General features: G+C 44.0%; 1 protein-coding gene across 3 annotated transcripts in view; it reads left to right on the top strand.

Moving 5' to 3' along the window:
* The window catches only part of LOC132908504 (zinc finger protein 768-like), a 37,418-nt gene extending 22,031 nt beyond the window's left edge, over nt 1-15,387 (top strand). For 2 of the 3 annotated variants that reach the window (XM_060962540.1, XM_060962541.1), the window contains exons 2-3: nt 2,119-3,237; nt 4,408-15,387. In XM_060962540.1, coding sequence (XP_060818523.1) covers nt 2,119-3,237; nt 4,408-5,411 — 2,123 coding nt within the window. In that variant the 3' untranslated portion in view covers nt 5,412-15,387. The remainder of the gene's footprint in view (nt 1-2,118; nt 3,238-4,407) is intronic. The other variant, XM_060962543.1, reaches the window with a different exon arrangement.
* Nucleotides 15,388-15,914: the final 527 nt, after the last annotated feature.

The raw sequence follows: 15,914 nt of genomic DNA, 5'->3' as shown, positions 1-15,914 counted from the left end.
GTATCTTTTTCCGCTGGGAGGTTCAATAACACTTGTCACCGCCGCTGAAACGTATCGTCCGCGAACGAGCAACAAAAGCCACTGGTGCTACGACGATACGTGTGTCTTTCCTTTTGATCGCGTGGGACCAGGGGCGGACAGGGGAACGACGAAAAAAAGCGACGAAGAAAAAAAAAAGTGAAGGAAAAGAAAAGACACGAATAAACGTGAGTGGAGAAAGGGAGAGGGAGAAAGAGGAGAGAGGCCGTGTACGCAAGAAAGCGTGGCTCGATATTAATAAACGGACCCGAGCAGCGAAGATAATCCGTCGATGCGTCATCCCCGACGCAAAAACAAAAGACGGGCTGAAAGAGGCGCGCGAGTAGCATCCGCGTATGGTAGAAGCGGGCGGCGTTAGCACGGCCGCGCGGATAAACGAAAGAATGGAATAAAGAGCGAGGTAATTAATCCGATAAAACGGACACACACTTTGTGTAACGTTGCATAATGCGAATTCCATAATTGCGAGATGTACCGCGGAACCGTTGTTTTCCTCCTCGTAATGCGACTGTACGTGATAGCCGCGATTGCAGCGGACGCGTGTCGCCCGCCGCGATGCCATTTACGGGGCCACGATTATAACTTCTGCCTCGCTCTTCCTTCCACGGACAGAGCCCTTATCCCTCTTGTCCCCTCTACGATCGCTACCTTATTTTTTTTCCCCCCACCGAGAAGGGATAGAAACTTAGTTTTGATCGAGAGATGATTGGACTTGAATTCGAAATTACTTTGGTAGTTCTTGTACTTTGAAATTTCTTAAGAAAGATAGTAGGACGGCATGTATAGGTTGATCGAGCAGAAGTAAAGTTGGTAGAATTAGAGAGAATATGTGGACAGGCAAATTCTAAGTTAACTTTAGATCAACTCTATCGAAGTTAATCGTTCGTTATAGCGTGTATTTCTGGGAATCGTAGTCAATCACATGTATGTGACGCTATAGAATGGTAAGAGCTGATCTACCAGTTTTCTTTCGTTTATCTACTGTTCACTAAACCAGCTTCGTTCGTTCGAACGATAGATCCAGATCTTTTCTATTTCCAAACAGTTCGTTCGTCATTTCTCGTATTCCGCGTAAACCAACGATACACTCGCTCTTTTTCCCGGTGTATTCAAAAACTAGCGACGCCCACGAGGCGAGAAGGATGGAGTACTCTCGTTGGCGCGAAGAAACGACGGAGAGAGATACGTACGACGGAGACGGCGGAGTTTTTTGCGCGCACAGAAGGGTAGGGAGATTCGACATCGCAGATACAGTGGAACACTTCATAAATCATTCGCGCGGACGTGTATCCCCGCGTGCATCCGACCTGCATAACAGCCGTTGAACTTGCGAAGCTCGAACCGGACGTATCTGACCATGCGTGACCAGGAACGTGGTCGATTCGACGTGCTAGAAAGTGTGCACACACCGTCGATCTCCGATACAATGTTTCGCTTTGCTCTCTCTAAAAGTTGTTTGCCGAACACGCGGCGAAGAAACGCGAATTTAACCGCGTACAGATCGTGGACTGATTAAATGCGACGCGATAAAGCAGGGTTGCTCGTGAACCGGGCAGTTTCTTCGTGAACAAATCGACTTGGCCGCGCGCGAAACGTCCGAACGATTCTTAATTAGAGGCAGAGGGAGGGTGTTTCCACTTTGCCGCGTACTACATATAAAGCGATCGTCTCGGGTTGAAATTTTACGAGCGTGACGAATCGAATACCACACATTCGTTGCTAGTAACCAGCCATGGCGCGTGTTAAGAATATGACCACGCTTCCGTTACTGATCTAATATACCGGGTCGTTAACGTTGAGAAATTAATAGGATTACGCGTACACCTTTTACGTACGTCGAGCGTCTCTCCCTTTACTGCTTGGTAATTAAACGAAAGAATCTTGCTAATCTCTTTGTTCTAATAATATTAGAGGTATTTCACGATCAACTGTTACAATCAAGGAACCAAAAAACGTTTAATTAGCAATCCCCTCGGAACGAACTCCCGTTAGAGAGCACAACGACAAAAGTAAAACGGACGCTTGTTACTTTTCACGAGCACGCATCGATAAAGGTTCGTTCGACTTGTCTGATTCCAGATACTGGCGCGCCCTACGTATTATACAAGGACAACATGGAGAGACCCCAGGGGCAATGGGGCCCCGGGCCGGGATCTCTCCAGGACGGGGGACTGTACCCGCAGCAACAGCAACAACAGCAACAGCAGGGCTCCTCCTCGTCCGGCAGTCCACAGCAGGCCTGTGGTCCTCCTGTCGAGGGAGAAAGCGGTCCCCCGCCTTCGTTGGCCTCTCCCGTGCCCTCACCGTACCCCTCGGCACCGCCTGAGCCTCAAGCCTTAACCCCACCTGACGACGATATACAATCGAATCAAGCCACCTCTCAGCAGCAACAACAACAACAACAGCAGCAGCAGCAACAACAACAACAGACGCAACAGCAAGTTCAACAGCAGCAGCAGCAACAGCAACAACAGCAAGTTCAGCAGCAACAACAGCAACAACAACAACAGCAGACGCAACAGCAGGATCATTCGCCTCAACAGCAACTAACGCCTCACGAGGTGGATCGCAGCGATTGCTTCCCCGGCGCTGGAGAGTTGCAGCAATATCCACAGCACTATTTCAAGGATGCCAGGCCGCATCCGTCGCCGTCGGTACCCCCGCACATGCTCACCCCCGGTGGCTTCTCCGCGTTACACTATCTCAAGCAACCAGGCGTCATGCTGACGTCCCTCGGCCAGGGTGACGGCGGACCCAGTTTGGATGCTCACCAATATGCAAGTCCCGGGGCGCCGAACATGGCGACTGGGTTGCCGGATATCGTGCAACAGAGCGGCAAGTCCGGGAAAGGGGCGAACAGCGATCTACGTTTGTTCAAGTGTCTGACGTGCGGGAAAGATTTTAAGCAGAAGTCGACGCTGCTTCAACACGAGCGGATCCATACGGACAGTCGGCCATACGGGTGTCCAGAATGCGGGAAGCGGTTCAGGCAACAATCGCATCTAACGCAGCACCTGCGCATACACGCGAACGAGAAGCCGTATGCTTGCGTGTACTGCGAGCGTACGTTCCGGCAGCGTGCGATCCTCAACCAGCATCTGCGCATCCACTCGGGTGAGAAGCCATACCAATGTCCGGAGTGCGGAAAACACTTCCGTCAGAAGGCGATCCTGAATCAGCACGTCCGCACACACCAAGGCGAGCATTTCTCTCTGCCTCCCAGACTCCCAGAGGGCGTCCACCACACTGACCCATTCACCGGTTCTTACTGTTGCTATCACCACCGCCACCGCCGCTACCATCGTCTCATCTCTTCATCGTTCATCATCATTTATATTAATACTTATATATGCATATATATATATATGCGTATACATGAATATGTATATATATACATATATATATATGTAACGTTACGATACTATCGCAATCATAATGTCGTCATCACCTTTATTCATTCGCCGTCATCCGTCTTTTCCATTTACCATCTTTCTTTTCTTTTCCATTCGTTCGATCACGATTTCTCTGTTGACTAACCCGATACCACCTTCGTATGATTTTCTTCGTTCTTTTGGCGTTTTCTTTAATCCACCTGGTTTCTCCGCTTAACCCTTTCTTTTTGTCTCCTTTCCCGTGTCTCGGTTCCTAGCGGACAGACGCGATCGCGTACGTTTGCTCGTTTCGCAGTTTTCCTCGTGAATTCGTCGAGTAAAATCGATCGAAACATCGGCCTCGTTGCCGCCAAAGGCCAACCGAAGAATGAGAACGGTTGAGCTGGACGCGAGAGTGCTGGTGAGCTGTGAGATAGAGGAGCCTCTTCCCCCTAACAGACCAATGTATCCTCGCCTAATCTACTTTCATATATACCCTTTCTGCCCTCTGCAAGTCTCTCTCTTCATCGATTCGAATTGGCCATGGTTTAACAAAATACGGATGAAATCTGTCTAATGCCGCATCTACGTTTACGATAACGCCATCTAACCATCCCTTTGGCTAGAGCCTCCCTGCTGTTGAAACGCGTCTTCTCGCGATGGTGAAGGAGGTGGACCTAGGACTTGGTGTCCATCTTTAATCGGTCAAACGGAGCACGTGGGTCTCGCGCTGCTTTATTAACATTAACAACTCGATTAGAAACCGAATAAAGGACGTTATAGCTTGCGTGGGTTGCGATGGTGTATTCGCCGTGGCATTTCGATTACAGCGTAACGTGTTCTTTCCACTTGGCGGGCACTCGTAGTTAGTCTGTCTGTTTCTTCAGTGGTCGCGTGGTACCGTAGTCCGGGCTTCTAACAAAAAGTAGAATTCCTCCGCACAGTCCGATCGTCTGGAGAACGCGGAGCATAAACTTGGTTCTCGTGTCTGTTACAGACGTGAGTCCGCATCTGATCTTCAAGAATGGAATGACGCCAACACTCTGGCCGCAGGATGTTCCATTTCCACCGGAGGAGGGCAAGGAGGAGGTGGCATCGACGTTCGGCGACACGGACACACAGTCGGGCGCGTTCAGTCCGGCGCCGGACGCGAATTCCATCCAGTATCCTGCTTACTTCAAGGACCCGAAGGGCGGGAATCACGCGGTTTTCGGTGCCGGCGGCGCAGGTAGCTTCGGTGCTCTGCAGTATATCAAGCAACAGGGCGGTAGTAAGAGCTGTTTACCGGACGTGATACAGCACGGTCGCTCCGCGGGGATGCCGTTGTACGTACGATGTCCGATCTGTCAGAAGGAATTCAAGCAAAAATCGACGCTGCTGCAGCACGGCTGCATACACATCGAATCGCGACCGTATCCTTGCCCGGAGTGCGGCAAAAGGTTCAGGCAACAATCGCACTTGACCCAACACCTTCGCATTCACACGAACGAAAAGCCGTACGGCTGCGTTTATTGCGGCCGCAATTTCCGTCAACGTACCATCTTGAATCAACATTTGCGCATTCATACCGGCGAGAAGCCGTACAAGTGTCAACAGTGCGGCAAAGATTTCCGTCAGAAGGCGATACTGGATCAGCACACGCGCACCCATCAGGGTGACCGGCCGTTTTGCTGTCCGATGCCAAACTGTAGGCGGCGTTTCGCCACCGAGCCAGAGGTGAAGAAGCACATCGACAACCATATGAATCCGCACGCGGCCAAGGTGCGTAGGAACTCGAGCAGCGACTCGAAACCACCCGGTACACCGGCTGGTTTAGGCCCTGTCCCTGTACCTAGAGGTCTTACGCCAACGGTGGTGAAGCCGGAGCTCTATTTCCCGCAATGTTACGCGCCCGCGTTCAATCATCAACCGCCAGTGTCGACGGCGCAGTTCCCGGCCCAGGCAAACGGAGTATCCGTTGCCGGCGAATTCAAACCACCGACCGGTCTGCCGCCGCAGTGACTAACCGTCCATCCTGCCGCCTACTAGCAAGCAGGAATACCGCTGAGATTTCAGCGATGCTTCGGTCACGCGTTACAAACCGACGCCGTCGCCGCCGCCGCTGCCGCTTCAACGACGTCGAGTGCCGCGTCGCACCGATGCAGCCAGCCGATCCAGCAACACTACCCGTGACATTTATCGTGCATTTACTAGGCTCTTTCTTTTCGTTTCGCAGTTCGCTTACTTTCCTCGTTCCATTGCTTCGCACAGCCTCGGAACGCGTCGCCAGCTAGTCCTCAGCTCGACGGTGATCGACACCGCGACTCGTTCTTAGCTCTTCGATCTATCGTCTCTCTTCGTTTCTGTAGTTCGATTTCGAGTCGAGAAACGGACTGTTTCGCGTGTGTGTATACGTGTGCGCGTACGTTTCGGTACAACACGTTCGCGTACGTCGATCGTTGAACGCGTTTACTCTTATTACCAATAGACTGTACCCTCGTCCGACTAGTGTGGTCCGTTTCTACTTGTGCGGTCCCAACCTGCTATCCTTCGTTACGCGAACCAATCGTAAGTAATCGCGAAGCTCGCCAGCAACCACAACCTCACAATGGCAACTTGTTCTTCTTTTCGATCACTGATCATCGTTACCTGACGGATATACCGCGATTCACCGGAAGCAACCGACCGAGACCGTGCATCTACCACTGATGTTCTACGCGATTGCGTTCTAAACGCAAGATGGAAATAAGAGTAAGGGACTGTGTTAACTGACACGAACCGAGTCACGAACAAACGAGCTACGCGATTATAGAAAGGGGTTCGCAGAGATACGGAGGTTTGGATCGTGCAGGAAGCTGAGAGTCGTTGTGTCGTTCATCGTCGAGCTGATCACTGGCGCCAGAAAAATGGTGACTCAACCAACGAAGAATCTCGTCTATTCCCCCCCCCCCATACGTATTTTTTATATATTAATGAATTAACGACGTACCTTCTCGCGTTTTTTTCGTCGATAAGCGAATAGCTCGAGAGAGTTCGGTGGTTCCGCGCGCAGGCAGGCAGGCCGTCCGAGGTGTCGTTCGTCACACCGCTCATACACACAAACAAACACACGCATACACAGACACAGAGGCAGTCAGACACACAAGCAACAAGTATACGTAAAGCGAAACTCGTAATCGAGACGTGTTTCGGCTAACACACACGAGTTTGAGGATGTTCGATTCGACGACCAGATTAGAAGCAAACAAAACAAAAAAAATTGATAACGATTGTGATACGATATCTAACTTGCCTATGTTTAAATGAAACAAAAAGAACAAAAAGAAAGAGAAAAGGGAAAGGGAGAAGAAGGAGAAGAAAGAGATATAGGTGATGGGAGGAAGATACGTTGCCTCGAGAGGGAGGTGAATACACGACCACGAGAAGAATGCCTGTAAATATGTAAAGCCGTTCACTCCGACGAACAAACAAAACCGAGTGGAGGAAGAGAAAAAAGAAAAATGTTGAAATGGCGCGAAAAAGAGCGAGCAAGAGAGTGCATGCTTGGCTGCGCGGATGGTGCATGGATCCGTGTGTGAATGAGAAGAAAGGAGAGAGAAAGTGTTGCGAATGCGTGAGCAAAATCGAGGGTAGAACGAAGAGAGACGGAGAGTGTACGAGTGGGTAGAATCGCTAAAGGATGAGAGAAATAGGATAGAGAAAAAAGGCGAAACGAAGGAGGAAGGAGAAGATGTGGAGGAGGAGGGGAAGAGCAGGAAGGTGAGAGGGCCAAAAAAAAAAAAAAGAGAAGGAGAGGATAGACGTATGGATGAAAGAGAAGGGTGAGTGAAAATGTGAAATGGGAAGAAGAGAGATTAGGTAGGATTTACGAGGACGGCGTATCCCCCCAGAGTGCTGAGCCATAGCTTTTCGGGGTACGACAAGTTGACGATGACGATAGTTGCGCGAGGGGAGGGTACGACTCTTGTATACTATAGTAATATTTGAATGTATATTTATACGACAGGTTATATTATTCTATTAACTATAATGATGATATTTTGAATCGGTTTTAAAATCAGATTGGTGCTGAACGTAACACTAGGTAAGCGACACAAAGCAAAAGAAGAAAAAAAAAACGCGAAAGAGGAGGGAACGTGGAAGAAGGCTGAGACACCGTAGAAGTAGCGTAAGTAGGGTAGTCGATAGAGTAGAGCACGAGAGAGAGAGAGAGTGAGAGAAAGAGAGAGAGCGAGAGAGAGAAAGAGGAGTAAAGCCGTGGGGGGAAAAAGAAGAGGAATAAAAAAAGACTTTCGTAGGACCCTCGTGAAGTCCGCTCATCCGGAACTTAATAATAATAATATTAATAATAACACTAATAATAATTACTAGTAATAATAATAATTATAATTATAATAATAACGCAATTATCATCACATCAGCCGGTGAATAGAAGGTAATGAACGGAAAATAACAAGAACGGAAGTAAAACAGGAAGAATGTTTCGTGGCAATACTTAAGAGGAAAACGATACGAAATGGGGAGAGAAATACATACACGAACACAAAAGGAACACACACAAAATATTGAGGAAATTTCAACGTACTAGAGAATAGTCTTTTAAATTTCTATATTAAGACGTGTGATCTCTCTAATTATTGTACATTATATATATATATTATATATATATTATATATATATATTATAATGATCTATACCTATAGATGACGAGATGCATAAGTATATGATTACGATTATACGTATATTAGGCGTTCTACAGTTAGTCTTTTATCATTTAGACACAGAGATGATCTGAAGATGAATAATTGTGCGGCCATATTCTCTGTGGCCTGTTTGTAGTGCCTCGGAATTGCTGCTCGCGGCAGTGATTTGACCGTATTTTAGGATGGTATATTAATAATTATATTGAGAATTGCAATTATCGATACTCTGATACAGTACTAAAGGTGGAAGAAGCAAGAATAAAGAAAGATGAGTGGAACCGAAAGGAAAGAGGAGGAGGGGAAAAGGAAAGAGGAGAGAAAAAAGGAAAAGGGTGAAAGACGAGAGTTTAAAGGAAAAGAAAAGAAAAGAAAGAAGCGAATGAATGAAGTGATCGTGTCGTCAGGCGTCACGTTAATCGACTCATTAAATTATTAAAGATCTACTTATATCGCGTTTACAAAAATAGGTTAGCGAGAAAAGGAAAAAACAAAAAGAAAAAAGACGTGCGGGAGCGCAAGAAATCGGGAGTTAGAAATCGACGACGCTGTGATCGTTCGCTGATAATCACTTTTAATCGTTCTTTTTCTTTATTATTTTTTTCTAATAATATTATTATTATCCTCGTTGCTCTCTATTAATTTCTTCCTTAGTTGTTGCGTGCGCGTTAAAAAAAAAAAAAAAAGAACGAACAAGAACATAAGGAAAAAGATCAAAACGGAGGAGTAGTTTCAGAGAACATGAGGAATTCTCCGTGATTCACGAGTATTATGATTGTTACGACATACTAAAATTTCACGGGACACTCGATCGTGTCGACATCCCGATCTTTTTTAGATTCGCTCGTCTCTCTTCCCTTGTGCGATTTTAGCGGGACTGATCTCGCGACGTTCCTCATTTCGTGATTCAAATCGCCGAGTTCTCGGGGTGCTTAAATTCGATAGAAAATCGCGTCGTTTGCCGACATCCTTATGCCTTCCTGAAAATCTTATTAAACTTTCTACAGATCGTTTCAAAGTTCCGAAATATCTTGCGACTGCAACTGATCGACATCATTTAAAATTTAAACGGAAACAGCTAATAATCGTGAAAACTTTCGAGCGTCAACTGCAAATCTTGTTTCTCTCTTCTCTTTTGTTTTTTATTCATCGGTCATTTATATTTTCTTTTTTTTCGGTTAAATTTTCGCTCGTCGAAAAATACGTGCCGCGCGTGAAAACAATAATTCAATCTTTCCGTTTCGCGACAGAACGACAGGGCGATTTCGCGTGGACGAGCGAAATATTATTCGTCAGTGAAATAATAATTGGTTTATTAGGTGTTTGTCGATCGACGAATAAAATGTGACCACAGTCCATCGAAAGAAAATCGCTCATTGAATACGGTCATTAAACAATCGTGTCGAACATCTTAATTGACGCCGTTCCAATTTCTCTTTAGGTTTTCGTTTCGTATAACTCCGAAATTTGATTTTTTTTTTTTTTTGCTTATTATGTCGTTTCTTACACGAAACACGAATCACGGTTCTGCACGCGACGCGATTGGATTATTAGGTTTCACGTAAAAACTCGATCGAATTCTTCAAACGGGAATCTTTTTTCAACCATATTTTTAACGCATCTTACGCGTGTTTTTTCTTTATTTTGTCGAGAACGCGATAATAAAAAAGTAAAAAAATTGTTCATGCGAATGGGATTAAGATCCTTTCGGGCGTGGCCGACCGTTTAATTTTTTTTTTCTTTTTGTTTTTCGCAGTGCGAAAGAATATATCGTCAAGCCAGCAAAGATCGTTTTCGAATAGAGAAAGATACTCGTTTTAGTATGTTTGTCGAAACAGAGTTGGAGGTAGAGAATTGGAAGAGACGAGAAAAGGAAAAAGAGAAAGACGACTAATTATTGTAAAAAAAAAGTGTAGATACGAACGAATATTTTCTTTTTTTTTTGTTTTTTTAAGATTTGTTCTAACTCGTCGTATTCAACATAACGATATATCATCTCGTATCTTATTATTATCGCTGTTAATTAATTATTATTAAGTTTCTATCGCGAGAGATTTTTGCATACGGTGCAGTGGTTGGTATCGTTCTTTCCTTTCTTTTTCTAAATACAGATTTTCCTTTTCTTTTTTGCTGTCACCCTTCCACACTTTTTTCCGTACTTTTCCCCGTTTTTTTCTTTTTTTTCGCGACGCCCGTCGACTGTACGGAACGTTCTTTGATCCTCAATGTCCGACATTGTTAAGACGTTTCCTTACGTCCTCCTTTTGTAATACTTCTTTCTTTTTTATACGGATTATTCTTTATCGAAATAATTCCGACTACTAGTGCTTATGCTTATTATTCTCTAATCTCGCAGTCAAAAAATCGGCCGTGTGATATATACATATATGTATTTATAGCGTGTCGCAGGGACGAAAGAAATCCGATTGATTTTTAACTCTGTTTAATCCTTTTATATATATATTATATATATAAAATATTTTATACCTTTTCGCGAATGTACTTTTTTGCAAAAAAAGAAAACGAAGCGCGATAGCCAGCTGATCTGGCCCGAGACGACAGGGACGCGTTATATTTTTACTTTTAAGTTCCGTGTATACGTGCCGGTCGCAGAACTCGTTGCGAACTGCTGCGAAACTGGTTCGGGTGGTTGGACGACGTCAGAACCTTGTGTGGTGCCATTTCGATCGACGAAACACTCCGACGAGCGTCGTCAGAGCGCGGATGAAGCAAAGAAACGACGAAAAACAAAAAAGGACAGAAAAAGAAAAAAAAAGAGAAGAAGACGTAGAAGAAGAACGAAAAAACGTAAAAGCAAGAGGAAAAGAAAGAGGGCGGAGGGGAAGTACTGTGATATCGATTCACTATAGCGAGATAAAGAGACAAAATACAAAAAAAGAAGAGAATGAAAGACGGAGCGCGGAGAACAATCATGAAAGCGTGTATATGCACACGATCGGATGATCCACGAGATGGTATCGTCGTGCACGATAAGCGTCGACGTATACGATGTTACGATAATGTTTATTTATAAGCGACTTTTCTATTCTAATGTGTACAGTATGCACGACGAGTAATCGGGTTCGTGGATTATCTGGTCTTTTCTCGCGTGTGTAAGTATACTACGCGTAGAATGGCCGACAGTCGACCGGCTTTTTACCGAATCGAACCAGAGGAATCGTGAAACGTTCTTGCTTGCCTCTATCGCTGGCAAATATCGCGGATAGGAAATGGATAGAGGAGAAAGAAAACGACGCGCGTCGTCCCGACGTCGATCGAATAACTATTTCGCGATAGCCGACGTCGTCCGGCCGCTCTTTTGCACCGACCAACTTTGTTAAATAACTGTTACTGCTGCCTACCGCTACGATGCATTTATTATTTGTCATTTTATTTTTTGTCTTTTATATTTATCACTTGTTGCACGTTTCATCGAGAGAGGAGAGAGTGTGAGAGAAGAGTAAATATATACGGACGCGAAGAATGCGAAAGAGAGCGAGGATGAACAAACATGGAGAGAAAGAAGAATCGAATCGCGGATACGGGTCGCAACGTTTTCTTCGCGACAGAGAACGCTAACGTTTCACGTCTGTATACACTAAATGGAAAGAACAAGGCGATCTGTGTTTCTCCAATTTTGTTTTATCTCCTTTTTTTTTTTTTATTACTATTACTATTGTAATTTTGTAATTTTTTCTTACTACGTATTTTTTTTCTTTTTTTGTTCTCGTCTCTTTGAAATCTAATCTCGGTTGTGTGCTTTCAAGACGTAGAGCCGAAGAGAGGCCGCGTTGGGCCGCGTCATCCCATGTCGTCCACTGAATGCTCAACATAGATTAGGTTATAAGCTTTATATATTATTACCTATATAACGATTAATGTAAATTATTGTTTTTTCTCTCCCTTTATAAGACTCAGGGCTCACGGCCCCGCAGACGGGGCCAAGCCTCGCGACAGGATGACGCGACCTGGAACACCTCTCTTTCCTCTTTTAATTCCTCTCTAGTTTTTACGCAGATAACACGTATACTTCTGTTCGCGTTCGTTTTGTTTTTCACTTTTCTTTTTTTCTTATATATCTAGAGAGAGAACGAGACACACCTTTACACGAAATCTCGGTTTTATACGTACTATTAATTTATAACCGGCGTACCAGCGATTAAATTTTTTCTTTTTTTTCGTTGCACAAAGACTATCACCAATGCCACCACGACCACCACACACCCACTTCGACACACGAGATCTCGCTTTCAAAATTTAGCTTTAAAATTTTCGATGCGGACGCTGATGCAGGTGCAATACATTACGGATGTGCATATGTACACTTAGGATCGTGCCGCGGTGCGTTGAAAACTATGCGAGTTTTGCTTGAAAAATAGTCGCTCACATTCTAGCGAAAGAAAACAAAAAAAAAAAAAAAAAAAAAAAGGAAGAAAAGAAAGAAAGAAGAGGAAAAACCGAATGGGAAAAAAACATGAAAGAAAATGTCGGGAAAAAAATTGGTCGCGAAATCGCAAGCGGAAGACGCGTTACGCGTTACCCGTTTTTCCGCGTCGATGTCCTTTTGTCTCGAATGTTTCCGTGTAATTGAAAGCTGGTTCGCGTTAACGTTACTTGTTCACGCGTAATTCTCCACGTTTCGTAAGCTCGTTTGAACACGCGTGCTACTCCGTTTCGACGTGTCGTAACGCGGAAAGGAACGACAAACGCACGGCGAGACGAAAGAAATTCGTTTCTCTTTGTTCCCTCGTTTGAGCCTTTTTATTATTATTATTATTATTATTATTATTATTATTATTATTATTATTCCTATTATGGAAGTTCGTTTCAACGCACGTTTTTTTTCCATTTTACTTCCATCGTTCACAGGACAGTGATCAATTTTCTCGCGTGTACTTAGTGTTTCAACGCACGCGTAGCTCGCGTCTTATTTATATATAAATATATATATAGATTTTTATATGTATACACGAACTCGCACGATCGTAAATGTAAAGAGTTTTAAAAACGTTAAAAAAAGAAAAAAAAAAAGAAAAAAAAAGGATTACGGAGGAAGAATCAAATCACCGAAGTGTGCGCTTGGCGCCGGTGATGCATATATATATAAATATATATATATTATACCGTTTTATTTACGATTTTATAATATTTACACGAGAGCAGCGAACCACTGAGCCAAGACTGACCTCTTTGTGTTTCTCCTTAATTCGTGCGCAAAACGTTTCATTTTATTCGACATGTGTTTTTATCAATTTTTTTTTTCTTTTTTTTTCTTCAAGACGACTACTTTAGCTCGAAATTCTTGTGTTGTTGCATTTTCTACCGTGTTGTATTTTCTCTGTTCGATCTCTCTGCGGTCACGGATGGAAGATTCGACGCTCGATCAAACCGCCCACTTTGTTTTGTATGAACGCACTGTGACGAGAGAGCGACGCACAGAGGAACAGAGAAATAGAAAAAAAAATAATGGAACAACTTTCCTTATATTAAAAAAAAAAAAGGAAAAAGACGAAAAAAAATGCAAAAAAACATACGAAAAACAAAAAACTCCTCGCAAGATCACAATAAATTTTTGAATAAAATCTATTTTTTCTTATGTACTCTCTTCATTACGCTCTTCTTTTTCTCTGCTTTACATTTTATTTTACGTTTCTTTTCATTTTCAAGCATCTTGCAGCGCTTCTATGCAACATGGGCCACGTGAACGACATCGCAAATTTCATTTTCCATTCCTGCCCTCTATGATTTCTTTGTGTTTTCCTCTCCCCTTCGGTCGAGTCTAGGTCTAGTTCTCGTTGCTGTTCGGATCGCATGCAAAGTTATGCCGAGAAGCCAGGTTCCTAATAATAATTTAAGGAGTGGGAAGAGCAAAAGAATTCCATTCCACATATTATATATACCCGTATAAAAATATAGTCGGTCACAAAAGTCTAGTTATATCCCTTAGATCTAAAATATCAGAACAAAGACGTTAGCGGTAGGAAAATTTCTCGTCAAATTTTGTATTCGTTCAGCTTGGGCAGATATTTAAAAAAAAATAATCCGAATTATTACGCTTATTAAAAGGAAAAAGTATACGTATACCAGATATAATTTCGCAAAATGATCAAAAAAGTAGCCTTAATTATGTTAATACATATCTTGTACGTTCCCCGTGGGTATCAATAATCGCTTCCAATCTTCTTGGCATTGATCGAATTAAACGTTGTGCAATTTCTCGTGCAATTTCTTGTTTCAAGAATTTTGTATAATAATTTCTTCTGGTAATACGTTAATAGCGAGCAAATTCGAAGTAACTCTGTGTCGATACGTAAACGTGGACGTGTTTCAATTTCATCCCATCACTCGAATACACGAATTTCGTTCAACGTACGTAGACTTTTGTGATTGAGTGTATATTTTGTGACTGACGAGTGTCTCGGTGGCGCGGGCCCGATTCACCTCGAACTCCGTCAGCTTCCAAAGATACCGATCAGAATTCCTGTTCAGATTCGATACTCTCTCGCTCTTTGTATCTCCTTCTTCATACTCTTTCTCTGTCCCCGGTCTGTCGGTTCCATTCCCTCGCCGCTCTAATCCTCTACCAGGCCCGATGATGCATCGTACGCCATTCGACTCGTAATTAATCGAACGCCCGACCGAGCGTTCAAGAGCGTGAATCAGGCTTCGCCATATAGTTATATACATCGAGTATTCTGTGCTCTGTATTTTCATCGTTTTCTCAATTGTTACTGATATTCCCTCTTACTTTTCTTCTGTTCTTTCATTTTTCTGTTATTTTTTTTTTTTTTTTTTTTTTTTTCTACACGATAAAACTTAGGAAGTAGAACCTAGAGGCGTTGACAGAGAAGGAGAGACAAGCCCTTCTTGATGATTTTCAGAGTCGCTTACAGCTCACCGGTTCTTGGCTAGAGCTTTTGTCTCTCGCGAGAGGAATACAAGGAAAGGAACAATCAGTTGCGAATATAATGAAAGAGATCTCAATAGACGGTGTCGAACCACTCGCGTTACTTTCTTTGTTTTCTCAGCCTGTGTTTCTTTCCGCTTGCACCGTTGTTTTTCCTTTCTTTAGTATCCAGACACACCAACTCGTTGTAATCTCTGTACCTTAGTTTTTCGATTTTATTAAGTTTATTCCATAGAGATTCGCTACGACGACGAACAAAGAGGAACGCAAATATAATCCAAGGGAAAATAAGGGGCCCTTCGACGCGCCAAAATTAATTTCGTCGTTAACTAATCCTCTAACAACCTATACTAATTGTACAAAAATTGTAAAACGACCAAGATTTACTGTTCTCGTCTATCAGCTGATTTATTATTATACCGTCGCTATTGCATTCGCAATAATCGGCTGTTTTTAATCGCATTTACTTGTCTTTTATCACTGGCCTTCTCTTCGATTTTCGAGGCAATCCATTACTATCGCCGTTATTGTTATTACTAGTGCGCGAAACGGCGTCGAATATCAATTCACCGGTGGAATAAATTCGGCCCGTCGTAAATCCCGGGTGGAACGAGCAGCTCGGAAACACAGTTCCATCGTGGTGCAACCAGTTTTGCACGGCCACGTCAGAACGGCCACTTGTCAGAACGCGGGGTTCGCGGTCTTGATTTGGATTATTTGCGCGGCGCGCGCACGCACACACGTTGCAAGCGACTAAGGCTAATACGGTCTGCCGTGTGTAAGTACACGTGGACGCGAAAGAAGACGCTAAACTCCATTACGCGGAATTGTACATTAAAATCTCTTGGCCATGCGGGCGCAGAAGCCATTTGCTTTCATCGAGACCGAGTGGGCCGCAGCGGTTCTCCGGTCGAAACG

The sequence above is a fragment of the Bombus pascuorum genome, chromosome 7 (genome assembly GCF_905332965.1).
Source record: "Bombus pascuorum chromosome 7, iyBomPasc1.1, whole genome shotgun sequence".
In the NCBI taxonomy this organism is placed as follows: Eukaryota; Metazoa; Arthropoda; class Insecta; order Hymenoptera; family Apidae; genus Bombus; species Bombus pascuorum.
This window is presented reverse-complemented; position numbering and strand designations above follow the sequence as displayed.